The sequence below is a fragment of the Hibiscus syriacus genome, unplaced genomic scaffold, assembly GCF_006381635.1.
Source record: "Hibiscus syriacus cultivar Baekdansim isolate YM2019G1 unplaced genomic scaffold, ASM638163v2 tig00111493_pilon, whole genome shotgun sequence".
NCBI lineage: Eukaryota > Viridiplantae > Streptophyta > Magnoliopsida > Malvales > Malvaceae > Hibiscus > Hibiscus syriacus.
The window spans coordinates 655,953-683,794 of record NW_024063102.1 but is presented as its reverse complement, the minus strand read 5'-3'; the positions used below and the strand labels follow the sequence as shown (position 1 = coordinate 683,794).

Genomic DNA, 27,842 nt, shown 5'->3' with positions numbered 1-27,842 from the left:
GTGCTGCTCATGACAGTAAAATATGCTAGTTTTATTTTTTTATTTACACTTCCCATAAATCTTCCATATTTAACATTTCATCAACAAAAACAATCTGATGAAACAAAGGACAAGGCAATAGCAAAGCCACCTAGAAAATGACTAGTACATCATGCAGTAGTCTTTGGGAGATTGCTTGCTGAAGGTATTTGAAAGTTTTCTGGTAATTGAAGAACCCCATAAACCAGAACTCAAAATCGTCTACGGTCACGATTTCCATGTACTTTTGTGATGGCTTCTTCATGTTTTCACTCTCATTAACACCCTTTATTTTCTCAAGAGGGATCAAAACCTGCATCAAAATTGACATACAACATGAGAATTGAAGTGTAAAAAATTACAGTCAGAGAAGGAGAAAAACTGATATAATACACGCGAACATTGTAATGGACTCTGAGGAATTCACCATTTGGAGATGGGATTTTGATTGATCTGTCGCTGCAAAATGAAACCTTTTGAGATGAGATGAAAAGCAATCTCGCTAAGGGACCTGCTGTTGTTGATAAATAACATTGGCATGCCTTCAACAGCTTCTCCCCTTCTCCGACACAAAACAATTGTTTGAATATCATATCCACACCTCCTACTTGAAGAATTCTTGCCCTCCAAACTCAACTTTCCATTCACTGTTTCACTGATCTTTGGTCCCAGCCTCACTGCATTTTCAAAGGTAACTTTAGTTTTCGTATATATACATACATAAATGATATGTTTAGACTTTAGAGTATCATACCATGTTCTCGGATTCCATGTGCGAAAGTATCAGCCTTCTTCCCAAGCTTGTTCATCCTTTTAACCACAAAATTTCCTTTGCCTGAAATTCCAAAACTTTCTCATTAGCACTACAAAACATCTTCATTATGAGTTTCAAAACCCTTCACGGATTAAATGAGAGAACCTACCTTTTCTAAATGTGTTAGACCCTTCAGCAGGTGATGGAATTTGATACTGGCCAGCAGAATCCGGTAAGTAGCATCTCGATGCTCCCTCAATTCGGTATGTTGACGATTTTATCGGAACTCCAATGACCTGATCAGGCATCTGGATCATTATTTTTCTGATGGATGAAATGGAAAAGGAAGAGTTGTTTTATTTTGTGATGATTGATGAAACTTTGGATTTGGGTAATGGTAATTAAAGGGATGGCTGAACATAACTTTTTTTGTTTGCATGAGTCACCTGTTGCTCATCAAAAAGGATAAAGATAATATTTAAAAGCAAAAAATGAAAAGGTTGGTTAGTTGAGACAACCTTTTAAAATCAGAAAAGATCCTAACAGACATCATGGATTCGAAGCTTTTATGAGTTGGAATTGCAGCTTTCTGATGTCTGCCTCTGCTTTAATACTGATATAAGAAAGAAAAGAAGGGGAACAAAGGTAGAGATTTGAGGAACAAATTGCATGGTTAAAAGATACGATGATGCAGTGAGTGAAGGTGGAACATTTTTGAGATATGTCATGCCAGCCATGTATGTGAGATCAGCTGTCATATCCAGGAATTTAAATTATGATTATGGTTGTGTTTTCAGTCGCGTTGTATTTATCACGGTTACGGACATAATAAATGGTTCATGACATTACCCGGTCTAAACAAGCTGTATGTGAGATCAGCTGTCATTACCCAGTCGCTTTTTGAATCCCCGGTCATATCCACCAGCATCTTCAAATGATAGTGATGGCATTATGTTTCCAGGTCCTGAATCTTCGAATGAATTCAACAAAGTTTTGGTTCATAGGGTGGCAAGAAAGTTGGTAACACGACACTTTTCTGTTCAAATTGTATAAATGGTTCATATACTTTAAGCAGGTTGTGGAATTGGTCCTCTAATACGATTAATTTATGTTCTCTACTTTTGGGTTGGGAAATCTCAATCCAAGAATCTTACCAAATGAACCAATAGAATAGTAAGTAAAAAAAATTAAAAAAATGGATAACGCCAAAATAATGGAAAATGCAAATAGCAGATAATAGTAGGATTGGAAATTTAGAATTTCTGAACTTGTTAAGTAGAGGGATCAAAATAATGAAATTAAAGTACAAGAACTAATTCAGCAATCTGCATAAAGTACAGGTACTGTTCATAAAGTTTGACTTATTTTTTAGTAACTTTCAGGACTTTAAAGTTCTCCACTCTCCAACAAATACTTGGGCGAAAAATATCATTTGCTGAAAACCTTCTTTACATTTGTAAAACTGAAGGGTATCTTTTTCTCCATCTCTGGAATTGGTGATATCGTGGATGCTAGATCGGCTCCTATATTTGTGTCGGAACGGTCGATGCGGGTAACCTTATTCGATCTGGAGTGTCACATTAAGGTCATCGAAGCGACTCACCGTATAAATTACAGGAAAAATTAAATTTTTTTATTAAAACATGTAAAATCATAAAAACAATTTATAAATACAAAAGTAAAATTTACCAATATTAGGAAATAAAAAGATTTCAGACTCATATACAAATAAAATACAATCTACATGCCCCTAATCACATGCACCATACTACGCAAGCAATGCCGGTGGAACTCCTTTACTGATGTCAATAGTTGCACTGGTTTGATCCTTTTAACCTAAAATGGAAGTAAAAAATTAACTTTGGGAAGCTCAGTATTACAGAACTACCAGATGATGCTGAAGAACATACAGATAAATGGAAAGCCATAAAATTTTCTTATTGACTTAGACGTATACAGTTTTTCAGAATGAGTTGCGGTTCCACTGGTAGTTCATCGAGTAAAAGTCATGAAGATCTCAGTTCATACGAAACATTAAGAGAACCATGTTTCCAAGAGATTGGAATATGATGTCTAGTGTGTTCGAACCAAAACCAATGAAAAGATATAGATCTTTTTAAAACAGTAACTTTTTAAAACATGTTTTCAAAACCATAGTGGAACCCTCCAACCGAACACCGTTATGCAGTTCTCCAGAATTGCATCCATAAGGTCTTACCCTAAGCACACATCAAAGTGAGTCACCCTAAAGGAATGCCTTGGGGGCCGAGAGCCTACCTAAAAAAGTTACTCGGGGCCACGGGGCCTACCCAAGAAGGATCTCGGGGCCGCAAGGCCTACCCAAGAAAGATCTCGGGGCCTCAGAGCCTACCCAAGGATCGTCTTAGGTCCGTAAGGATTTCCCAACTTGATCAGAGCTGAACGTCTACTCTCCAGCCTTCCCAAAGAAAATGTTTCATTAAAACAGTTCTCATAATGAACAGTAACTTCCATAATTCGTATTCTGCAAACTTATATTTTCTAGTGAAAACAAATATTCCAATATCATGTATCATTCAATCGTAGTCCATAAACCATCAACCAGTAAACCAATAAATCAATAAAATAATAAATCATGAATTTCGATGAACCTCTTTTCAAAACAAATAAAACAATCATGTAGGACATAAGGAACACACTAGAGGATCCAAGTATTTTTCAAAGACACTTGGTAATTTTCAGGAATGGAAAACATGAAACTTATGTAATTTGATCGAGTTCCAGGATCAAGGTCATACTAAAAGGGATCAATTACTAAAGGATCTATCAGACATATAAAGTTGATACTTTAGGACCCCTTTATGGTTCACGTGCATTAGGATAGTGTTCAGGAACCTTTACATCAGAATAATTCAAGATTCAAATTCACTGAGAGTGATTATATTATTCAGGCCAACAAGGCATTTTAGACATTATGATTTCTAGTGGATTCTTAGTAACTTAATCTAATAAGGATGAATCGATGATTCATGGTATTCAAGATTCATGGTATTCAAGATTCATGTAAATTTATTAGGATATCGGGTCAACTCTAATTGATTAAATCCCAACACTGCAATATTGGTCAATCATTTAGATTGTGATACTTCATTGTTATTCACTTCTTATTACAAATTGCACCAGTTGATCTGATCAATATTAAAATCATCCTTGATCAGTTCTTGAGGAGACGAAAAGGTATTCCAGTGGTATTTATTTCTTTTATGTATTGCAACGATATTAATAAATGTCAATGTACTTGATTCGGGGATTAAAACCCTTGAGGGCAATACAACCTATAAGTTCATCAACGTTTCCAGACTTGTTTGATTCATTCACTTAATTATATGTCTTTGAAGGTACATAGGTCATTTAGTAGATAAGTCTATCCCGATCACTTCATAGATTCGATAGTAATTCAATCATTTCCAAAATTCAGATACATACATTTCTTCCATTCCGTTCGACTTGGTCATATAATTTAGTCATTTCATGAAATTCAGTCGTGTAAAGTACCTTCGATAATTCAGTCTCTGGTGTTATCTCGGAAAATAGAAATTCTAGGTCATTTGGTATTCGATGTTCATTTATTCATTTCAGAGCTGGAGGGTATTTAGTTATTACAGTGCTTAGACGTTCTTTGGGTCATTTTACACTTCATGAGCATTCCAATATAGGTCTGGAATTTAAATCGATGATTCCAAGGTTCAAGATATGAATTCTCAGGTCGTCTCTATTATCATAGTCATTCATTGTGCTTTTTACACTTTAAGCGTATCATCGTCATTTCATTCAAATCTGTCAGTGACATTACTTCTAATATATTAGGCTTCAAGTATTCTAGTTTCTTTGATCAATGGAGGTTATTATAATTATTACGAAGTTCGAGGACATTTCAGTAATTCATTTCAATTCAATCATATGTAGTATTTCTGATAATTGGTCAATTATGTCTTTTATGGGTTATCTTTCACCATCCGGGGAAGTCTTGGTCTTTTACAGTACAAAGGCATTTTCGTAATTTTACCCTATAGGGTTATTTTTGGAAATTTCTTAACCAAATAATCACAGTGTTTAACCTTTAAAGAGATTTATTAAAATTTACGGATCTTGAAACCAATTCATTTATTATTGAATCACTGAACTTATAATTATTTCCAATTTATCTTCCAAATTCTCTTTTTCGAGCCGTTTGAGTCTTATTTAATGTTATGTCTTTATTCCAATTTATGTCTGAGTATAGTTAAATACATCTAATGGACCAATAATTTCCATTCACACATTTACCATCTGTCTATGAGTTCTGAAAGCATACAAAAGGTAGTAGAGTATTATCTCGTTTTTGTGTCATATCAATCGACCATTTAAACTCCATTCGATCGCCCTCGAACTTTAATTCAATGTCCAATAATTCCTCGGATACATAACAAACAATTTTACGTTGGAAATTGAACTTACTTGAGAAACCATATAGAATCCGAAGGTAAATCACTGAAAAATAGCTTACTGGGTGCGAATTTGGCAAAACGGACTTCGAATTCAGACTCAGGACGTCGAAAAACATAAAATAGGACATTTTCGAAAAAGTTAACTTTTTGGTCAAAGTCAACGGGTTAACTCGGAGAGTTGACTCAGACAAGTTGACTCAGTCTGTGTAACATCCCAAAATACGAGTTAGTGACTAAATTGTAAAACTTCAGAATTTGGTGATTAAAGTAGAATAATTGGATAATTCAATGATTTATCTGAAAGGATTGTTAGTAATTATTAAAAGAATTAAAGGGCAAAATGGTCATTTAACCATTAAATGATTAAATTGTATTATGTTGAGGATATATAAGGAGGAAAGGGATAAGAAGAATATATCTTCTTCTCCTCTTTGTTCTTCCATACGAGAGAAAGCCACAGCAAAGGTGAGTTTTCTATTTTCTTGGTTATTTGTTGTTTTAAAAGTTGGGTTATGATCACTAGATGATAATTAAGCTTAAGGAAAGCTTAATTTGTTCTAAAACAAAAAGATGAAGAAGTTATAAGAGATTTAAGAAAATGAGTTTTTATATGAAATAATGGAACAGAGTTGATAAGTTGAATTTGAAGTTAAATTTGACTTGTCATTATGCTAATTAAGGAATATGAAGTGTTAGAATGGTATTTAGAACATATTGAAATTTGAGTATGATTCTTGAATTACATATGAAGGATAGGATTTTCAAGTTATAGATGATTTTCATGGACATAAGTTGGTTTAAGTAATGGTAGTTGAGTTTAATGACATGATAGGGGTTTAAAATAGAAGAATTAAGTGAAGAATTGATGATTTTCGGGGTTAAAATACAATTTATGGGTAGAGGGAACCGATACCCTATGAAGGGAATCGATTCCCCCTCTTGGACGAAAATTCCAGTATGTGCAGGGGGAACAGATTCCCCCCTGGGGGGTATCAATTCCCCCCTAAATGAAAAAATGGAATTTGATTCATTAAACCGGTTTAAGTTATTAACATCAAGTTTAAAGTTTAGGCTTCTGATAGTTGTTTTGAAATGATATATTTATGTAGATATTGAGCCTAAACAAGTTCCGGAATAATCAATGGATTATAATCGAATCAAAACAAAGCTAAGGTGAGTGCAATTTTAATTGTACTTATATTATTGAAAGAACATTGGCTTGCGATGAGCCAATGATGGAGTTACTATGGTAAGAAGTGACTCCTAAAATGTTATTTGATATGTGATTCTTATATGTACATGAATACATGATATGCATAAACATAAGAGCATGAAACATAAGATATATGATATGATATACATGATTATATACATATGTGATATATGTTATGAGATATGACCAATGTGAAATGAAATAAGCTATGTGAATATATGAAATGACATATGAATATGCAATATGTGATATGATATGAAATATATGGTTACCCATACATGTGGTATGTCATAGAAGAGAAAGAACAAGTGATGATAAATATATTCATAATAAATACCCATAGTATATGATACGAGAGCTATAGGTATAGTTGGCATGCCAAGAGTCGAGGGTATTGTAGTCCTTCGGGATGTAGTGGTCCTACGGGACATATATAGCAGTCCTTCGGGACGAATACTGAACAAATGTTCGGTGCCCAATGAGGAAATTTATACGAGCTGCAGTGACAGCATTGGTGCACAACCTCAATGTACTCACATACCTCTATTCTCAATAATATACATGGGTAACAACAACAACAATTGAAATATAAATTAAAGTGAAAGTGATGCAAAAAGGTAAGTTTCATGTGTGCATGACTTGATTATATAGGTCATAGGAAATATATCCATGCATATTGAAATATCATGATCAAATGGTAAGAATGCATTTTCATGAATCTATTGTTACATGTTTATTTATTGCATCACTAAGTCTATGACTTAGCGTGTAAGTGATTTACACGTAGGTACCAAGAAACGTGAAGAGCAAGAATAGAAGTGGCAATGACAGTATTATTACTAGAAGATCAGATCAGAAGTAATCGACAAAGTATGTATTTTGTTGTGTATAGAGTGTTGGCATGTAATAAGTCGTTAATTATGAGTACTCTGATCAAGTTTGTATTTTGTGGTCTCTTTTATGTAAATTAAAGTATTTTGTTTTAAACAAGTTTTAAATTCCCCGAGGTTTTTCTTTAAGTGTCAAGGTTTGAAAAGTCAATGTGACACCTCAGACTCGTATTCGGGTTGGGTACGGGTTGGAGTGTTACAGTTTGGTTGACTCAGTCGGGTCAAACAGACCCGGTTCGGACCAGGTTGGATCGATTCTAGAATATTTCCAAGGCAGGGAGGCGCGTGGCGGTGGCGACAACCTCGGGGTGGTCTGCCGATTCTTCCTGGAGCATCAACACAACATATCAAGCCAATATAATCTCAAAATTAGCCACAATCCATCTAAAATAAAATAAAATAACTGAAATGCCTACCCACATCAGTGGTCATCAAAAACGGAGACGACAACCTCACCCACGAAAAATCGAACGACGAGGTGGGGTTTTCGATGAGGATTTGAGATTCAATTCACGGCGAATGGAGGCGTTTCACGGCATGATAATGTTCGGGCTTTGGTCGCTGGCTGATAGGGAGTCGAAAGGGGGTAGCGGCTCAGGATGTGGCGGTCAGACGGTGGGGAATCGGGTCGGTGAAGGGGTTTCTCAAATGGGGAAATTTTAGGTTTTAGGGATTTCATCGGGGAAGGGGGTTTATTTTTCATTAACTAACAAAAATGGGTAAATTCAGGATTGGGACCCTGAATTTCCAATACTTTCTAAATCTATCTTTAAGTTTCAAAAACTTATAATTTGACCCCTAAATTGGGGTGTGACACAATCTAATTTTAAAAGACTAAGTGAAATTTGAGTTTGGAAAAACAAATAAATTTATAGTCGCAATCGACTTTTGAGATAGATTGAATACCTAAAGACGTCCTTTAAACGAATTTTAAGGAAAAATAATTTTAAAAGACAAAATAACCTACGTTTAACAAGAAATTCATTTTGAAAAAAAGGTTAATTAAGCGCAGAAAATGATTAACACCCCACAACGCCCGAAATCAATACTTAAGCGATCATACGCCATCTAAATATTGAAACTTGGAAATTTGAATATATATATTTAAATTATGATTCTTTTAATTTAAATAATTAACATAGATAGCTATTATGTTATTCAAAACGCTATCTTATCAATTCCTCCAATTGTAACAACATTGCCTTGAGATTTACTAAATTAAAAAAAATGATGACAAATTAAATAAATGTTATGAATGCATCATGAATGCATATAATACTTTTACCACTCATATCACAAAGTGAAATCATTTAAAAAAATAAAAAGCCATTCTTTCGAACGAACAATCCTCTAAAACAAATTCTTGTTAGTTAAGAGGTGTTTTAATAGATTTCTCTTAAAAAAGAACATTGTCTTGATTTTAAAAAAATAAAATATATTTAATATATTTCTCTTACAAATTATGTAGGTTTAATATATTAAAAATATTTTATTATATATTTATAAGAAAATATCATTTTGTACTGACAATCTTCGAAAATGCAGTTCTTATAAGTTAAGAGGCATTCCTATAGACCCCTTTAAAAAATATTATTTTAATTCTTTAATAAGTATATATCTTAAAGTTAATATTTATTGGGTAAATTGGTCGCAAGTGTGCAAACAAAGACAATATAGGGGAATGGGGATCAATGATTTAAAGCTTATGAATAAAGTTATATTGGGTAAATGGGTTTGGAAATTTGGGAGCGAAAAAGAATCTTGGTAGAAAAGGATGGTGTGTTCCAAGTATGATTTTGATAGAAGAGATATAAGGTTGAGTTCTACTCTGTCCGCCCAGTCTTCTTGGCTTTGGAAGGGAGTTTACAATAATTTCTGGTCAGATGACATTTTTAGCAAAGAGCTTCGCAATCATTTGTTGCTGCAAGTAGGGAAAGGGAATTCGATATGATTTTGGCAGGATGAATGGATTGATATCCTTCCCCTGAGGTTGAGATTTCCTAGGCTCTTTGCTCTATCTGTTAACAAAGATGTTTATAACAAAATTTGGGCCATTTAATTATGGAAGATGGGTGTGTGATATTCAGATGAGAAGAAATTTGTTTGATTGGGAGGTGGATCGTTGGATGGAATTGATTTCGTTATTAGACACTATCAGTATGGGTGCAGGTGATGATGGCTGTTGTGTTTGGAGAGGAAATGGGGAATGAGTTTATTTGGTTCAATCGGGTATAAAAGTAGCTTCAAGTTCCTTGGTTTCGGATTTTAGTTGGTCAAAGTTTGTTTAGGCTGGTTTAGCTCCTAAAGTTGAAACATTTATTTGGCAGATTTTTCACCAAAAGTTGGCAGTTAAGTCTGCCTTGATTAGGCGAGGTATTAGTTGAATTGATGATCCTCTATGCCCGTTATGTGGGTCGGGTGTGGAGTCGGTTTGTCATTTATTCTTCTCTTGCAGATTAGTTTGGGGTGTGTGGGTGCGGTTCTTGAGGATGTGGAATGTATGTACTGTATTTCCAAATAGTCCCGTTGAATTCTTTTCTGTGTGGTTTGAATTTTTTTCGTATTATGAGATTTGGAAATTTATTCTAGGAGCAGTCATGTGGTATGTTTGGTTATGTAGGAATAAATTGGTTTTTGAAAATGGAAGGTTGGATCTTACCTACTTGATTTTTCTGGTTAGATTTAGGGTGGCTACTTGGTTCTTGGCAAAAAATTCAAGGTTTCCAGTTGTTTTTTGATCTTCTTGTAGGTGACCTTACGTTGGCTGATTTGCACAAGAGTTCATTGAAGGAATTTATTCTTTTGACAGGTTGGTGTCCTCCCCCTTCGGGATGGTTTAAAGTTAATGTGGATGGTGCAGTGGGTTGTGATTGGAGGAGCAGTGGGATTGGTGGGATGGTTAGGGACTCAGAAGGTAAGCACCAGGGTCTTTCTCAGTCGCGGCTGGACGTGTTCCGCCGGTCCTGGCTGAACTCAAAGCTATTAAAGCTGGACTGAATATGTTTTTGGATTCGAAGTGGAAAAACAAAGGGCATCTCATTTTGGAGAGTGATTCTTTAGTTACTGTGGATTGGATTAAAAATCCAGAGTGTTGTCCTGTTGTGTTTAGTATTCTGGTAAAAGAATTAGCTACGACTGTGTTGGTTTCCAATGTGCTACTTAGGTTTGTAAAGAGAAGTAATAATTGTGAAGCTGATAGTTTAGCTAAGGCAAGAATTGGGTAATGTTTGATGTGTTTTGTATTATGTTTTTTGGTTTTTGTTGGGAATGTAATTATCCTGTCATGGGATAGGTGTGTTTATGAGTAAGGTTGTAATCTAGGGAGTGTTTACTTAGGTTGCACTCTTTGTTGATGTTAATAAATTTCGGGCACTCTTTTCCTCCTTCTAATGCCCGTTAAGATACTTTGTAGCTTAACGGTTAAGAAGGAGGTTGTTAACGAGGCCTATTTCCTATAAAAAAATGAATTCTCAAATTTTAAATGGGAAGATAACTTATGTCCACAATGTTTGAGCATTTTCTGTCGTTGAAATGCTGAATGTCTATTATGATAAAACCTCATATTAATTATCGCCGCCTATTTGTTATTAACTATTATGATTTGTTTGCAATTTCTTTTTTTCATTATTGTTCATGTCTTTTCGTCACAGCCTAGAATTTGGCAACCAACAAACAATTATGTTGCCAACCACCGGTCATCAGTCCTCTTTTAGTTTCAAGATTTAAGAACAATTGGTTTGGAATAAAGGGTCTTGAAAGGGCAAAAAGTCAGGTCATTAAATGGAAGTTGAGAATGGTAGCCATTGTAGTTTATTTAAGCTATATTTGTTATACTCTTTTCGCGTATGTATAAGCTAAAGTTGATTGACAATAGGCAACTATGTATTGCACAATTGGATTTCTTCATTAAATGCAGTTATTGAGTGTAGTCATTAATCTTCCTTCATCTAAAGTTTAATTGGAAAAAAAAATCTTTTTACAATTGTAAGATCGACTGTTCTTTGAATTTCATGAACAAGAACAATTTCATGAGACATTTGTAAGCCACCTAGAAAGTGATTTGTAGCAGTGCATCATGTAGTAGTCTTTAGAAGATTGCTTGCTGAAGGAATTTGAAAGCTTTCTGATGATTCAAGAACCCCATAAACCAGAAATTAAAATCGTCTACCGTCATGATTTCCATGTACTTTTGTGATGCTTTCTTCATGTTTTCACTCTCATTAACTCCCTTTATTTTCTCAAGTGGAATCATAACCTGAATATCAAAATTAACATACAAAAACATGAGGATTGAAGGGTACAAAATTATGCAATCTGAGAGGGAAATCAAAACAGATGAAATATACAAACCTTGTAATGGATTCTGAGGAATTCACCATCAGGAGATGGGATTTTGATTGATTTGTCATTGCAAACGGCAACCTTTTGAGTTGAGGTGAAAAGTAAACCAGCTATGGGGCTTGTTGTTGTTGACAAATAGCAATGGCATGCCTTCATCAGCTTCTTTCCTTCTCTAACACTAAACAATTGTTTGAATATCTTATTCACACCTCCTACTTGAAGAATTCTTACCCCCAAACTCAGCTTTCCCTTCACTATTTCACTGACCTTTGGTCCTAGCCTCGCAGCATATTCAATGATGATCTCAGTTTTCATATACATACATTCATGCATACATGCTTATATATATATATATATATGTTTAGACTTTAGAGTGTATCTTACCATGTTCACGGATTCCATGTGCGAAAATATCAGCTTTCTTCCGAAGTCTATTCAACCTTTTAAGTATGAAATTCCCTTTGCCTGAAATTTCAGAACTTTCTAATTGGTATTATAAAACATATTCATCATGAATTTCTTAACCCATCACAGATTAAAAGGGAGCACCTACTTGTTCTAGACGTGTTGGACCCTTTAGCAGATGATGGAATCCGATATTGGCCGATGATCTCCAGTAAGTATCGTCTTGGCCTTCTCTCAACTTGACACATCGTCGATTTGATTGTAACTCCGATTACCTGATTTAGTATCTGGTTCTTCATTCTGATGAACGAAATAGAAATCTTGTTATCTATCAGCTTCTAAGATCAAGGAAGAGATGTTTTATTTTGCGGTGATTGATGAATCATTGGATTCGAGTAGTGGTATTTAAAGGGATATAGGTATGGTGGTTGAATCTAGCTTTTGTGTTTGCATGAGTCATCTATTGCTCATCAAAAAAGAAATGAGATAATATTTAAATAAAAAGATGTTAGGTATGGCTCATAAATATACCAGTAAAGAGGACTGGGATATAGGTACAGGGTTAATTTTGTAATTATGTACCAGGGTTTTCTATTATAAATAGAGATGTAACCTAGACCTAAAATATCATTGAATAAAAACTTCTAGCGCCGCCTAGGCACCGAGGACGTAAGCACATTGCCGAAACTCGTAAAATTCTCGTGTTCTTTTGTTTTCTTTACCCGTTTTCGTCAACAAAAGATTTTGTGGAAAGATCCTAACAGACATCATGGGTTGTAAGAGAATGTAGATTAGAAGCTTTCTGAATTAGCATTGTAGCTTTTACTGCTTTGATATTATATATAATATATAAGAAAGGAAGACAAATGTCAAGTTTCACCATTTGATCACCATTTTTCTATTAGTCAAAGGATGGTGAAGAACTGATAAGCAAACTAAATATGACCAAGCGGGTCCATTTATGATCAGAAGAAACCTCTTTTGAAATGGAAAAGAGGCACAACTTATCTGATGTGGAAATGAGCATGCAGAGCCTCAACTTGTTCTCCAATTCCCCAAATCCAGTCATTGAACTATGGATAATAAAACTTTTACTTAACATAAAAGGAACACATGGCTTATTTTTGTCATACATAAAGGAATATACCAATGGATAAGTTTGGTAGTTCAATATTTGTAGCAAGACCAACAATTGCCCCACGTGATATGATGGCATTAAGGGTCCAAATCCTTAATCTTTCAACAAATTTTAGGTTAATAGGGTGGCAGAAAAAATTGGTAATATGACACGTTTTATTATCATCCTTGGAACTTTTCAAAGTTCACTTATACAGCATTTCAGTCTGTTAGGAAATAACCGAGTAATTTCTCTATAACCAGATTAGTGAGAATTCGAAATAAAAGCGGAAAAATAATACCCGAAATTGATAACGGAGTTTAGCCAATTATGCCTACGTCTCCGGACTGCCGCATATCTTTTACTAAAGAAAGAAAATTTACAAGTGTTTACAAAACACTCTCAACTCACAAGAAAGCTCTCTAGTATTGGGAGAAAGAAATGATTTGGGATGATTTTAAAGCTAAATGGGTTAGGGTATTTATAGTTGAAGCTTAAGGACTAATCTTGTAAATACCTTAAAATGTGTAGGGACTAAAATGCAATTATCCCATTACCATTTTCAACAAAAAATCTGTTCGGTGCCAACCTTTGAATCAAGCACCGCCATTATTGAAATCATGCACTGCCATTATTGACTGACTTTTAACAATCTCCCACTTGAAGACTGATTTTAATCGTTCTTTACACCTCGATCAATGCAGTAGCATTTCTGGTCTCGTTACTCTAGCATGCCAATTGAAGCTGAACACAACTTCAGTTTATCCATAGTCACCGCCTTTGTTGACATAAGTGAGTCCATGTCATCTTTCATTGAAGACTCCCACTTGACTGAATCCTCCACATGCACTGCTTCATCATAGCACTCTGGTTCACCATTATCAGTCAGCAACAAGTAGTACAAAAAAGGCGAATAATGTTGGGTTGGTTTAGGAATTCTGGAGGAGCGTCTTAGTTCCGGAGTGCCTAGTTCTTATTGAACTTTTTCAGGACTGATCTGAACATCATTTCCAGAAATCTCAACTCAATAAATTCCTTTGTTTCAGCTTCAGTATTTGAGCTACTTGATTCTATGGTTGACCTATCTTTATACATCACATTCTCATTGAAAATGACATCTCTACTTCTGATGATCTTTCGATTTTCATAGTCCCAAAACCGGTAACCGAACTCATCACTACCATAACCAACAAAGACACATTTGTTTGACTTGGCATCAAGTTTACTTCTTTCAGCAGAATTTATGTGTACACAAGAAATACAACCAAACACTCTTAAGTGTGAAAGGTTTATTTCTTTCTTGCTCCAAACTTCCTCTGGTATTTCGACATCTAAGGGAACTGAGGGCCCACAGTTTATCAGGTAAGCTGCAGTGTTGATAACTTCAGCCCATAGCAATTTGGGCAATCCAACATGTATCTTCATGCTTCTGGCATGTTCATTCAAAGTTCTATTCATGCGCTCTGCTACGCCATTCTGTTGCGGTGTCATGATAACTGTTGTATCCATCTTGATCCCATTGTTTGCGCAGAAATCTCTGAATCTACTATTTCTGTACTCTCTTCCATTATCAGACCTCAACCACTTGACTTTCAAACCAGTCTCATTTTCCACCATGGCCTTCCATTTTTTGAAGGTATCAAAGACTTCTGATTTCTTCTTCAGAAAATAAACCCACACCTTCCTTGTAGAATCATTGATGAAGGTGACATAATATAGTGAACATACAAGAGATGGAACTGGAGATGGTCCCCATACATCAGTATGAACCAACTCTAACTTTTCAGCCTTGTGTATCTTGTCAATCTTTGCAAAACTGACTTTCTTTTGTTTGCTAAAGATACAATCGTCACATAGTTTGACATCTATATTCTTTATATTCGAAAGCTTCCCTTTTGACAAAAGTGTCTTCATCATTTTCTCGCTTATATGACCAAGCCTTTGGTGCCATAGATTTGATTTTCCATCAACATCTGCTACTGCAATGATATTCTCCAAGTTTGAGGTTACATAGAGAGTACCAGTCTTCTTACCACGAGCAATGGTGAGTGCTCCTTTGGTAATCTTCAATTCACAGCCTGAAAAGGATGTACAATATCTTTCTCCATCAAGCTGTCTAACAGAAATCAAATTTCTTTTGAGGCCAGGAATATATCTCACTCCTTTCAGCTTCCAGGTGGTCTGGTTTGGCAACTTTAATCGGATGTCTTCTTTTCCGACAATCTTCAAGGTTTTTATCATTAGCTACATGAACCTTCCCAAAATCACCATTGATATAGTTCTCCATGATTTCTTGGCATGGGGTGGAGTGGAAAGATGCCCCTGAATCGAAGATCAATGATTCAATCGGACTGTTAACGCTTCGAATCATGGCATCACATGTCTTATCTATCATGTTGGCAGATTCCTATGCACCGATATATTTCTTCGGTGCTCGGCAATCTTTTTGAAAGTGGATCTTCTTGCCACAATTATAACAGTTAAAATCTTTCTTTCCAGTTCTTGATTTTCCCCCTTCTGGATTTCGATCTGCCACGATTTGGATTTCTTTCTGAAGTTCTCCCTCTAGACTCCGTGTGCAAGGTTGAGGAGCTTGATACTTCACCCGATTCTCTCCGTCGAATTTCTTCACTCAATACTAGATCTCGAACATCGTCGAATTTTAATTTGTTGTTTTCCGAGGAGTTGCTGACTACTATAACAATAGCATTCCAACTATCTGGTAGAGATGATAAGAGAATTAAAGTTCGAACTTCATCATCGAATTCAATTTCCACGGAACTCAACTGGGTTGTGATTGTGTTGAGTTCATTTAGGTGTTGAGCCATTGATGCCCCTTCCGCCATCCGCAAATTGAATAATCGTCTCATCAAGTGAATTTTGTTTGAGGCCGATGACTTCTCATACATACTGGAGAGAGCCCTCATAAGACCCACTGTGATATTTTCTTTTGCTATGTTGAAAGCAACATTGCGGGATAACGTCAATCGGATAACTCCGAGGGCTTGTCTGTCAAGAAGAGCACAGTCTTCATCCTTCATGCCCTCTGGTTGCTTTCCTGAGAGAGGTTGATATAGATTTTTATGGTACATAAAATCTTAAATCTGCATCTTCTAAAAGCCAAAGTCCACACCATCGAAGTTCTCAATTTTCATATTCTCTTCGTCCACAATAATCACTCCCACTCGAATCTGGCTTTGTTTGGATCTTTTCTGAAAATTGTCAATTTCTGACAATCACTCCCACACCAGCTGTTGGAAAATAAACGAGTAATTTCCCTATAACCAGATTAGTGAGAATGCGAAATAAAAAAGGAAAAATAATACCCGAAATTGATAACGGAGTTCAGCCAATTATGTCTACCTCTCTGGACTGCTACAGATCTTTTACTAAAGAGGGAAAATTTACAGGTATTTACAAAATACTCTCAACTCACAAGAAAACTCTCTAGTATTGGGAGAAAGAAATGATTTGGGATGATTTTGAAGCTAAATGGGTTAGGATATTTATAGTTAAAAAAGGAATAATCTTGTAAATATCCTAAAATATATAGGGACTAAAATGCAATTATCACAATACCATTTTCAACAAAAAAACTGTTCGGTGCCAACCTTTGAATCATGCACCGCCATTATTGAAATCATGCACCGCCATTATTGACTGACTTTTAACACAGTCTCCAACAATTATTTATACAAAACAACGTGAATGTGATTATACTCTTATTCTATACACAATGCATAATCATTTCTTTTAAAACTGACTGACTTTTAATATATTTGTATATTAGGCATTAAACCTTTAAAATGCTTTAATTTTAGGCATTGGAATTTAGTCTACAGATCTATCTGATTATTATAGTAAGATCGGTTTCAAAACGTTTGCATTTCATTTTTCCAGTACTGAATTTGATTTTCCACAGTTGAAAAAAATTTATCAAAAGAAAAATGAGAGGAAGAAATAAAGATTATTCTTATAAAAAAAAGAATTTTGAGGGTCAGGTAAAAAACCAATACCAATGTGAGAGATTTCCAGACATTGACCACTTCCAACTGGGATTTTATTATCACCTTTGCGGTCCTTGGCAATACTCAAGGCTGCTAAATTTGGAGTAATATGAGAATTGGTTCCCGCACCAAAATAATCTTCTTGGCAGGCAGAAGAGCGTTATCGAGGCATTTGCACCATAATAGTGTCGGTTTGCCTCATAACTAGGACGATATTGATTTGCAATATGAATATTGAACTTGCAAATTTGAAAATGTCCTCGACTGTGAGGCTTAGAGTGATCAAAACTATTTGTAGATTGATAGTGTAAATGGATCTGACTGTCAGATAGTAGATTTAGCCAACATAATATGGATTTATTAGTGGTTCCTTTTTATTGTATCATATCATATTATATGTTATTTTATATAGTATATATTATATGATATGATATTATATATATTATAGTATTTATACAATATATAATATTATATATTATATATTATTTATATAATTATATAGTATATTATATATTATATATTATAGTATATATATTTACTATTATATTATTATTATTATTATAATATTTATTTATTATTTAATTGTTATTTCAAGTCTAAATTAAATCCAAGTCCAGAAAGAGTCCAACAAGGTCCAAATTTAGGTCTAACAAGGGAGCCCCAACCAAGTATCTTGACCCAACAAGCTCGGTGGAGGCCCAACTAAGCCCATCTGCCTGACCCAATAGAATTAGAGTTATACACACTTAGCAAAGCCGTTGCACGGGAAGTAGCAAAGGACGTGTGAGGCCGAGAATCCCGAGCCAGTTTCTGGTAACCAATCGGCCGGAATCCTCGAAATGAAACGAACGTAAAATAGGGGAAAACTTCCCCCCGATTTTCTCAGCAAACATGGCAACATAGCCCAACCAAAATATAAATAAAGAATCCCATAAGAATTGAGGTTGTATCATCATCGATTTAGGGGAAAACAACCTCGGCGAGGGATTATATATATATGCAAATCCATCAGAAAGGAAACAGGAAAAACCGAGAGCACAAGCAGAGATACAATCACGAAAACCATAAAAAACAATCAATATTTGGCAAAAAGGGAAAATGAAAGAAACCAAACAACAAACCAAGCCAAAAACATAAAAAAAAACCAAGGCCACAAGCGTTTCAAACCAAAATCGAAAAGCAAATCTTTGCTTCATCAAAGGTCGGCGGGAACACGTGGGAGCCTCGTCAGAGAAGAAGAAGCCGTCGGAAGTTAGAAAGCTTGCCGGGAAAGGTAAAATTTGAGAAACTAAAACCTAGATCTACGTCGAATTTGAGGGGATTTTGGGAGTTTGGGCTTTGGTTTCGGGTTCACGGGGTTGAGGGCTTTCAAAAGTGGTAAGTCTTTAGGTTTCCAGCGGCTGGCGACGGTGGGGCCCCATCGGTGGGTGGCCGACCATTAGGTCGATTGGTTTAGTTGGGAGGATTTTGGGAAGAAGGGGATAGTGTTTTGTGAAATATAGGTTAAAATGATTTTTTAAGGGAATTTTGGGCTATTTATAGGGTGGAATGGTTTGTAAATACCAAATAATTTAATTATTTTCGTAAGTGTAATTCATGTTGATCACCTATTGTAAATTTTCCCTTGAATATTGAATTTATTCAATTTAATTCATCTTTATATTTTTTATATTTTGTTAATTGACCCCCTAACTTTTTATTTTCTCCTTGCAACTTTTAATTAACATTAATTAGACCTTTAATTTCTAACATTTTCCAATTTAATCCCTCTTTAATTTTAATTTTTTATTATTTCACATTAATTTGGCTTTTTTAGGAAAATTTTAATTTGTCAAAGTTAAGTATATTGGATCGAATTTTAAATTTTAATGTCAATTATAATTTTCGCAATTAAGACAACCGAAAAATTAAATTGGTACCGAAAGGGCAGTACAAGGATCTAATCCTTCATTGACTGTAATTGACTCTCGAATCTGATTAATTTCTGGTAAATCACATATCAGTTAAATGATAAGTTAAGGTGTCCGGTCAACCTTATTTTAAATGATCGGTGGTGGCTCTAACACATCAAAATCAAGTCGAAGCTCGATTTCAGGCCCACCCGAAAGAAGGTTATGACAACTTGGCGACTCCACTGGAGATCGGTAAGTCAGTCAGGCCAAAATTAATTTTTGGTTGTCTTCTTAAGTGAAAATTGTAAGTTTAAATTATAATTTATCATTTCGATCCTTGTTATTTACCTTTAATTTTTTTTCAAATAAATAGTTGTACTAACGTTTTTTTTATGATTTCAACTTTTTTAAAAATTCATTCAATCTCAAGCTATATTCTCAAACCCCAAACCTTATTTTTAAGTAGAGGTAAAAGCGACACCTTCATGAGAATTTATTTTCCGTATAGGCCTAGCAAGTAACTTTCGGGATTCATATACCTTATGTCTTCATGTGAATTTATTCTCTGTACATATATAAGAGAATGTATCCTCTCAAGTTTAACTTGGTCCACATGAGCTTGTAATGGCTTATGACTGAGGGTCTGACAGGCCCAAGGGGGCACCAGCAAGGAGAACTTGGGTACCTTTTTTAAAACCCAAACCAGGATACTACAAGGAATTAGAGCCCACCCCAAAAACTTCATTTCAAAACCTAGGATGCTTGATTTATTTCCTGCTTTATTTTATGTTCAAAGCATGCAAATTAGAAATTTATGCGGTTAGGATTTGTTCGAGAAAATAGCATGCGACATAGAGATCATGCCCGGGTAGAAATAAAAACATGTGGGTAAATGTCAAGTGGGATAGGAATTTTTATTTTATTTTCATTATTATTTTGATTTTTATTTCTATTCTACTAACTTATTTCATTTCATCTTTGTTTTCTTTCCATCTTTTATCATTTGCAACATTTAAAGAGGTGCTGACTACAAAATTGTTTGTTTAAACCTGAATAGATGAAATTAATGGGAAAATGAATTATAATGCAAGAGGTCAAGAATGCAGAAATACAACTATGATCAGAAAGGACTCAGAAGGAAAAAAGGGACAGTCTACAAGACAACCATGTGTCAGATCTGGCTGACTACACTTAACATAAAAGGAACACATGTCTTATTTTGGTCAATACCAATGGATGAGTTTGGTTTGTAGCAAGACAACAACTACCATTCCCCACGTGGTATGATGGCTTTAAGTGCCTAAATCCCTAATCTTCAAATGAATTCAATAAACTTTAGGTTAATAGGGTGGCGGAAAAAATTGGTAATACGACCCATTTTATTATCATTCTCAAAACTCTTAAAGTTCACTTCTACAGTAGTTCAGTCTCCTGCAATTATTTATACAAAACAATTTGATTATACTCCTATTCCGTACACATTGCATAAGCATTTATCACGCCGCTCCAATGTATATTTTCCTCTACGACTCTTGTTCTGTACGATTTCTTTTAAAACCCACGGACCTTTAATACATTTATATGTATTATTAGGCATTAAACTTAATTTTAGTTATTGAACTTCAGTTTGCGTATCGATTTGGGTATTACAGAAAATCAACAAGTCCTCCAACCGTCGTTATCGATTGTCATTCATAGTAAGATTAGTTTTAAAATGTTCACATTTCAATTTTCCTCATACTGAATTTGGTTTTCCACAAATGACGAACATTTATCTAAAGAAAAATGAGAGGAACATGTAAAAGATTATTCAATCAAAAAGGAACTTCGATGGTGAGGTAAAAGGCCAATACCAATGTGAGAAAATTTCAAACCATGACCACTTCCAACTCGGATTTTATAATCACTTTTGCGGTCATCGGCAATACTCAAGGCTGCCAAGTTGGAGTAACATTAATTGTTTCCCGAGTGAAGTAGCCAACCACCAAACTAATCTTGCTGGCATGCAGAAGGGCATTGTTGAGGCATATGCACCTAGTTGTCTTGAGCACCATAGTTGTCTTGTTGGCATGCAGATTCGACAATGTCCTCGACTGCGTCTAAGCGAGCAGTTCTTTGTTGAAATCGAGTTGCCTATTGATCGCGTGTAAATGTGTGTTGTGGCTAGTAAATCTGTGCAAATACACAATCGATGCAAATAATATAATAGTGAGTGATTTATTGTCTAGGATGTTTGCTACAACCAGAACTAAGTGTCACTAATTAGTCCTAAGATTCTTGTCCAAAAGGAAAAGCAAACAATAACAATTGATATAAACATATGGAAAGGTATTGTCGAGGCGACAAAAATTATAAAGTGAAGTGAGCAGATAAGTTTGGTTGAGGCAATAAAATATGCAAAGGTAAACTAATAAAAGTTGTCAAGGAAAATAAAAATGTTGAGTTTAATATATTCTGAAAAACCTCACACAATCAGACTTCTAACGGAGCACTTGGGTTGACTTTGCTATGGCGAGAAATTATTCTATGTTTAGGATGATTTAGTATGTTATGCCTATGCTGCTCGACAGGATTTATTAGAGTGTTCCTAGAAATTTTGCTACGATAATACTACTTAGCGTGAACTACAACCCTTGGTTTGTAAAACTGTTGCTGCGACAATACCCCTCAGCTTAAACTGTAGCTTTTAGCCTATCTTACTCAAGCATTCACCCTTTTAGCCGAATGAAACCCTCTCCTTATCTCTAAGGCAGATTAGAACCTCAACATCCAGTATTAGTTCAATTATTCACATAGACTAGGAATGTTTGCCGTTGCACAAGACAATATCAAAAGCTCTTACAGTGTCAAGGTAATAGTTTAAAACAGTGAACAAAACAACACTTAACATAAACAAACTTCATCATTCATTAACAATCAAATACAATATCATCCAACACCAAATAAATAGTTTATGGTGTCGTAAATATCATCTCAAAAATTAATCTTTAAGTACAAGCCCTTAAATAATGTGAAAATGAATAACAAAAGGAAGAAAAACTCCCAAAATAGAGCTCTTCCGTGACATTAAGACCACCACCATGACTGCTCCAATGACAAGCCTCTCTCAAGGGCCTGGCCGCCGCTCCGACGAAGCCCGGCTATAGAGGGTACCAAGGACGATCGAGTGGAACGATAGAAAAAGTGAACTGTGGGAGATAATGAACAATAGTCTATAAGATAGATTAAGAGAGATTCTCATTCTCCAACGATTTATATACAGATCCTTAGTGTTGAAGTTAAATTTAGGGTGATGATGATGTCACGGGGTTAAAATTTCAAGATGCTTTCTCGTGTTGAAGTGGCACCTAAGTCAGCCTTAACCACATAAGTGAGAAATCAACTCACTAAGCGATGATCAAACCCACCAAGGGTTAACAAAGATGCAGAAGCTAACACACTTGAGGCTCTTCAAAGCTAACAAGATTAAACAACTCTTGTGGAAAGTAAACACCATCGGGGCTATCTAGCCACAGAGAGAGGCAATAAAGCACAAAGGCTTTACGGACAAAAGAGAAACACTGCTTGAAAAAGCTAAGTGTCGGAAACAAAGCTAATAAAGCTAAGTCTCTCGGAAGTAAGCTAAGAAGCTTTGGAAATAAAGGAAACAAAGTGACTAAGTCATAAGAAACAAAACAACAAGAGAGATACTTAGAGTAAATGCATGAGTTGTATTACTCTGAAGAGAATGAATGAATTGAATGTGATTACAAATGAGGAGGGGATATTCTTATTTATAGTTGAGCTCCCTCAGATCTAATAGTCTAGATTGAATTACATCAACGACCCAGATTGAAATGAAATCCTATCAGAATCTTATCTAAAGATTCAAATTCAGATCAAACATTATCTCTCTCAATTTAAGTATTTATCTCCTTAAATGATGAGATAATTATTCCTTCTGGAAGCTTCCAAGGAATGGGCCAGTTCTGATGGTCTTGAGCAGGCCCAATACTTGGAACGACTCTTTTACTAATATCCGCGTACACATGTCTCGGTTTGAACTCCACGAGCCTCGAAAATTTCCCCCATCGAACCTTGTAACGTCCTCGTCACTTTTGTATCGGACGCTCTCGGACTTAATCCTTCACGGAACTAGCATTCTTCAAGAATTGGGTCAAATTAGATTGCCCTGTCAAGCACAAGTCTACGCAAAGAACCTCTTCTGCGGGCTTATGCGCACAAGTCACGGACCCAAATTCGTGGACCGTGACAATAACTATTAGGTTGACAATACAAATAGATCCGAATGTCAGATAATAGATTTAACTAATAGATTATGGGGACCTATCAATGATAGCCATAAACTGTAGTTGGCCGGAGGATATTCGAAAGAGGTATAACAAAAAACGTATGATGAAGCTTTGGGTGGTTCATGATATGTAGAAATTAATGAGAGATATTTCACATATTTGATGTGGCCATTAGCCAATAATATATACAGAGAAAATACAAAGAGCTATAGATAGAGCTAATCTTAATTAAATGTAATCCTAACAAACTATAACAATACTACACAATTTAAACGAAGAATTGTTTATCCTCTACTCTCCGTAAGCCATATGTACCCGGAGTATAGATTGCCCTATCGTTGGTTCACCTTCAACTATCCATTGCTGGCACGAAGCTAGATTGCCTCCCTCCTATCTTTGTTTATGCAGTTCACTCAAATGAAAAGGGTTTTCTCCATATTTCATCAACTAAAACAATCTGATGAAACGAAGGATAACACATTTGTAAGTCACCTAGAAAGTGACTTGTAGCTGTACATGATGTAGTAGTCTTTGGGAGATTACTTGCTGAAGGTATTTGAAAACTTTCTGGTGATTCAAGAACCCCATAAACCAGAACTCAAAATCGTCTACCGTCACGATTTCCATGTACTTTTGTGATGGTTTCTTCATGCTTTCACTCTCATTAACTCCCTTTATTTTCTCAACTGGAATCATAACCTGCATCAAATTAACACACAACATGAGGATTGAGTGGTGCAAAATTATACAGTGAGAGGGAAAACAAAGCAAATAAATATACAAACCTTGTAATGGACTCCGAGGAATTCTCCATTAGGAGATGGGATTTTGATTGACCTGTCACTGCAAAAGGCCACCTTTTTTTGATGAGATGAAAAGTAAACCAGCTATGGGACCTGCTGTTGTTGACAAATAGCATTGCCATGCCTTCATCAGCTTCTCTCCTTCCCCAACACAAAACAATTGTTTGAATATTTTATCCACTCCTCCTACTTGAAGAATTCTTACCGCCAAACTCAACTTTTTCTGTACTGTCTCACTGATCTTTGGCCCTAGCCTCGCTGCATATTCAAAGATAACCTCAATTTTCATATACATACATTCATGCTTACATATATGTTTAGGCTGTATCATACCATGTTCACGGACTCCATGTGCAAAAGTATCAGCCTTCTTCCCAAGCTTTTTCATCCTCTTAAGAACAAAATTTCCTTTGGCTGCAATTCAGAAACTTTCTCATTAGTACTAAAGAAACATCATCATTATGAATTTCTAAACCCTCCACAGATTAAAAGAGATCGTACATACTTTTTATCAATGCGTTAGCCCCTTCCACAGATGGAATGTAATACTGGCCGGCAGTGTTCGGTAAATATCGTTTCTGTGTAAGCTCGACTCCATATATTGTTGATTTCATGGGAACTCCAATAACTTGTTCAAGTATCTGATTCTTCATTTTTTTTGGGATGAATGAAATGGATTTTTTTTCTCTTTCAGCTTCTATGATCAAGGAAGAGATGGTTTTTGGGTGATGATTGATGAATATTTGGATTAGGGAACTGGTATTTAAAGGGGTACAGATATTGTTGTGGAATCTAACTTTTTTGTTTTCATGACTCACCTCTTGCTCATAAAAGAAGATTAAAGGTAGAGAGCATAGGCTTTTGAAAGATAATTTTTAAAGAAAGGATGATGACTAGATTTCAAGCTTTTCTGAGTTGTACCTTGTTGATGTCTGCCACTGCTTTAGTGCTAATAAAAGAAAGAAAATAAAAAGAAAGATGAGATTTGGTAAGCAAATTGCAGTGACGATGTTCATTTTCTTTACTTTGTTATGCCTTTCCCCCCTCTTGTATCAGTCAAAAGATCATGAAGAAACTGATAAGCTTGTAAAAATGAGCAAGAAAAGGCAATGAAGTATAGGTTATCTGAGATGGAAATGAAGGGGCAGTTGGCAATACTCAAGGCTGCCAAAAAGGGCGTTGTTGGCAATACTCAAGGCTTGTAAAAACCTTTGCCGTCGTTGGCAATACTCAAGGCTGCCAAATTTGGAGTAACATTATAATTGTTTCCCAAGTCAACTAGCCAAGCACCAAACTAATCTTGTTGGCATGCAAAAAGGGCGTTGTTGAGGCATTTGCACTAAAGTTTCTTGAGCACCATATTGCCGTCGTTGGCAATACTCAAGGCTGCCAAATTTGGAGTAACATTATAATTGGTTCCCAAGTCAACTAGCCAAGAACCAAACTAATCTTGTTGGCATGCAAAAGGGCGTTGTTGAGGCATTTGCACTTAAGTTTCTTGAGCACCATATTTATCTGGGTTTATCTAATAGCTACGATCATATTGATTTGCAGTATGGTTTTTAAAATTGCAAATTTGACAATGTCCTCGACTGCATCTAGTGAGCAGATCTATGTTGAATTCGACTTGCCTATTGAGAGAATTAAGGCCAAAACTATTGGTTAAAGCAGTTCATATGAAGATGCCATGCCAACGAGGCAGGGATAAACCTCCTCGGATAGGGAAAAAAAACCAGCAAAGGACCATGTGATAACTCGGTACAAATGATATAGTTCAAAGGCATTTAAGCCTTAAAGAAAAGATGGTGGCCTGATAAGGATCATAACTGTGCAAGTTATTAGAAACTGTTAAACTACCTTAAAGATTAAATTAAAAGAAAAAAAGGGTTACCTTTTTAGATGAGAGAAGATCCTAACAAGCATAGTGGGTTACTTTTTTTTTCTATTGTTGGGAGTGTAAGAGGATGTGGATTTGAATCTTTTTGAGTTGGCATTGTAGCTTTCTAATGTCTCTCACTGCTTTTATGCTAATACTTTAAGAAGAAAAGGAAACCTCAATAGCCAAACAAATTGCATGGTGAAAAGATATGTTAACGCAGTGAGTGAAGTTGGAACATTTTGAGGAATGTCAACCATGTGAAATCTACTGTCATATGCACTGGCATCTTTCTTTCTCTAAAAAGAGAGGTAATAGGAAGCTCCAGTTGTAGTTCTCTCCAATGTTCTAGGGAATTATTTCCTAGTTTGATTCAATCTAAAGGAGTAAATCTTGGAGTTCCAAATCATTTTACGGTTAAAGGTTTAAAAAAAACAAAAGAAATTGCAGTTTGGAGATAAAGAAAGGAATGCAAATTCTAAGCTTCAAATTCTGGACCTGTAAGTGCATTTTAAGACTGCTTGTATGAACAGAATGGACCTGTAATAGTTCTGTAATTTGATTGTAAACAGATAAAAATGGTTTAAAGCTTCTAAATTCATTAGGTACTCAAAATTCCCTGATTTTATCCATTTAATCTCTTTGCCTTCTCCTTTCCTTTTTACCAAAAGTCAAGAATTGCAGTGATTATTTTTTTTTTTTTTTTGTGTCCCTTTTTCCTCCTTCCATCAGTCAAAAGAAGCCTCCTTTATGACTAAGAGGGTCCGTATGACTGTAAGAAGCCTCCTTTGAAAAGGCAATGAACCATATCTGAGGTGGAAATGACCATGCAGATTAAAGATTGCCTCAACTTGCTTCAACTTCCCCAAAATCAGTCATTAAACTATGGATAATAAAGCTTTACTTAACAAAAAAGGAATCCATGATTTGCTTTTGGTCAAAGCTTAATGGACTATACCAAGGGATGAGTTTGGTACTTCAATGCTTGTTGCAAAAACCAGCAACAGTCATGGCCACATCATTACAATTCCCCGCGTGGCATGATAGCATTAAGTGCCCAGATCCTGAATCTTCTAATGAATTCAACAAAGTGGTTCATGAAAAAGTTGGTAAGGTAACCTTTATATAGATTATTATTTCTCTCATCCGTAACAGTTATAAAATTTGTATTTATAAGTGTTTCATATCACGTTCTTAGATGTGCTGCTCATGACAGTAAAATATGCTAGTTTTATTTTTTTATTTACACTTCCCATAAATCTTCCATATTTAACATTTCATCACAAACAATCTGATGAAACAAAGGACAAGGCAATAGCAAAGCCACCTAGAAAATGACTAGTACATCATGCAGTAGTCTTTGGAGATTGCTTGCTGAAGGTATTTGAAAGTTTTCTGGTAATTGAAGAACCCCATAAACCAGAACTCAAAATCGTCTACGGTCACGATTTTCCATGTACTTTTGTGATGGCTTCTTCATGTTTTCACTCTCATTAACACCCTTTATTTCTCAAGAGGGATCAAAACCTGCATCAAAATTGACATACAACATGAAATTGAAGTGTAAAAAATTACAGTCAGAGAAGGAGAAAAACTGATATAATACACGCGAACATTGTAATGGACTCTGAGGAATTCACCATTTGGAGATGGGATTTTGATTGATCTGTCGCTGCAAATGAACCTTTTGAGATGAGATGAAAAGCAATCTCGCTAAGGGACCTGCTGTTGTTGATAATAACATTGTCATGCCTTCAACAGCTTCTCC

At 35.4% G+C, this 27,842-nt stretch overlaps 2 protein-coding genes and 1 pseudogene across 2 annotated transcripts; all 3 read right to left on the bottom strand.

The window, feature by feature from the left end:
- Positions 1-73: 73 nt before the first annotated feature.
- On the bottom strand, positions 74-24,917 carry LOC120163723 (annotated as a pseudogene).
- Positions 131-1,080, bottom strand: LOC120163668 (GEM-like protein 6). Its single transcript, XM_039173545.1, has 5 exons — positions 942-1,080; positions 773-853; positions 530-695; positions 420-477; positions 131-331 (listed from the first exon to the last, which is right to left on the bottom strand). Exons 1-5 carry the CDS (start codon positions 1,078-1,080, stop codon positions 131-133), a joined length of 645 nt encoding a protein of 214 aa, XP_039029476.1.
- LOC120163724 (putative GEM-like protein 8) lies at positions 11,429-12,393 on the bottom strand. The gene is made up of 4 exons (XM_039173572.1): positions 12,236-12,393; positions 12,069-12,147; positions 11,692-11,968; positions 11,429-11,596 (listed from the first exon to the last, which is right to left on the bottom strand). The coding sequence occupies exons 1-4, from the start codon at positions 12,384-12,386 to the stop codon at positions 11,429-11,431; spliced, it is 675 nt and encodes a 224-aa protein (XP_039029503.1). The 5' UTR covers positions 12,387-12,393.
- Positions 24,918-27,842: the final 2,925 nt, after the last annotated feature.

Excerpts from the sequence above, each read along its gene's own strand:
- LOC120163668 (XM_039173545.1), bottom strand. The coding sequence starts at position 1,080 with ATGCCTGATCAGGTCATTGGAGTTCCGATAAAATCGTCAACATACCGA. Across the intron at positions 478-529 it reads TTATTTATCAACAACAGCAG|CGACAGATCAATCAAAATCC; the intron begins GTCCCTTAGCGA and ends TTCATTTTGCAG. Across the intron at positions 332-419 it reads TCCTCAGAGTCCATTACAAT|GTTTTGATCCCTCTTGAGAA; the intron begins GTTCGCGTGTAT and ends ATTTTGATGCAG.
- LOC120163724 (XM_039173572.1), bottom strand. The coding sequence starts at position 12,386 with ATGAAGAACCAGATACTAAATCAGGTAATCGGAGTTACAATCAAATCG. Across the intron at positions 11,969-12,068 it reads GCACATGGAATCCGTGAACA|TGCGAGGCTAGGACCAAAGG; the intron begins TGGTAAGATACA and ends CATTGAATATGC. Across the intron at positions 11,597-11,691 it reads TCCTCAGAATCCATTACAAG|GTTATGATTCCACTTGAGAA; the intron begins GTTTGTATATTT and ends TTTGATATTCAG.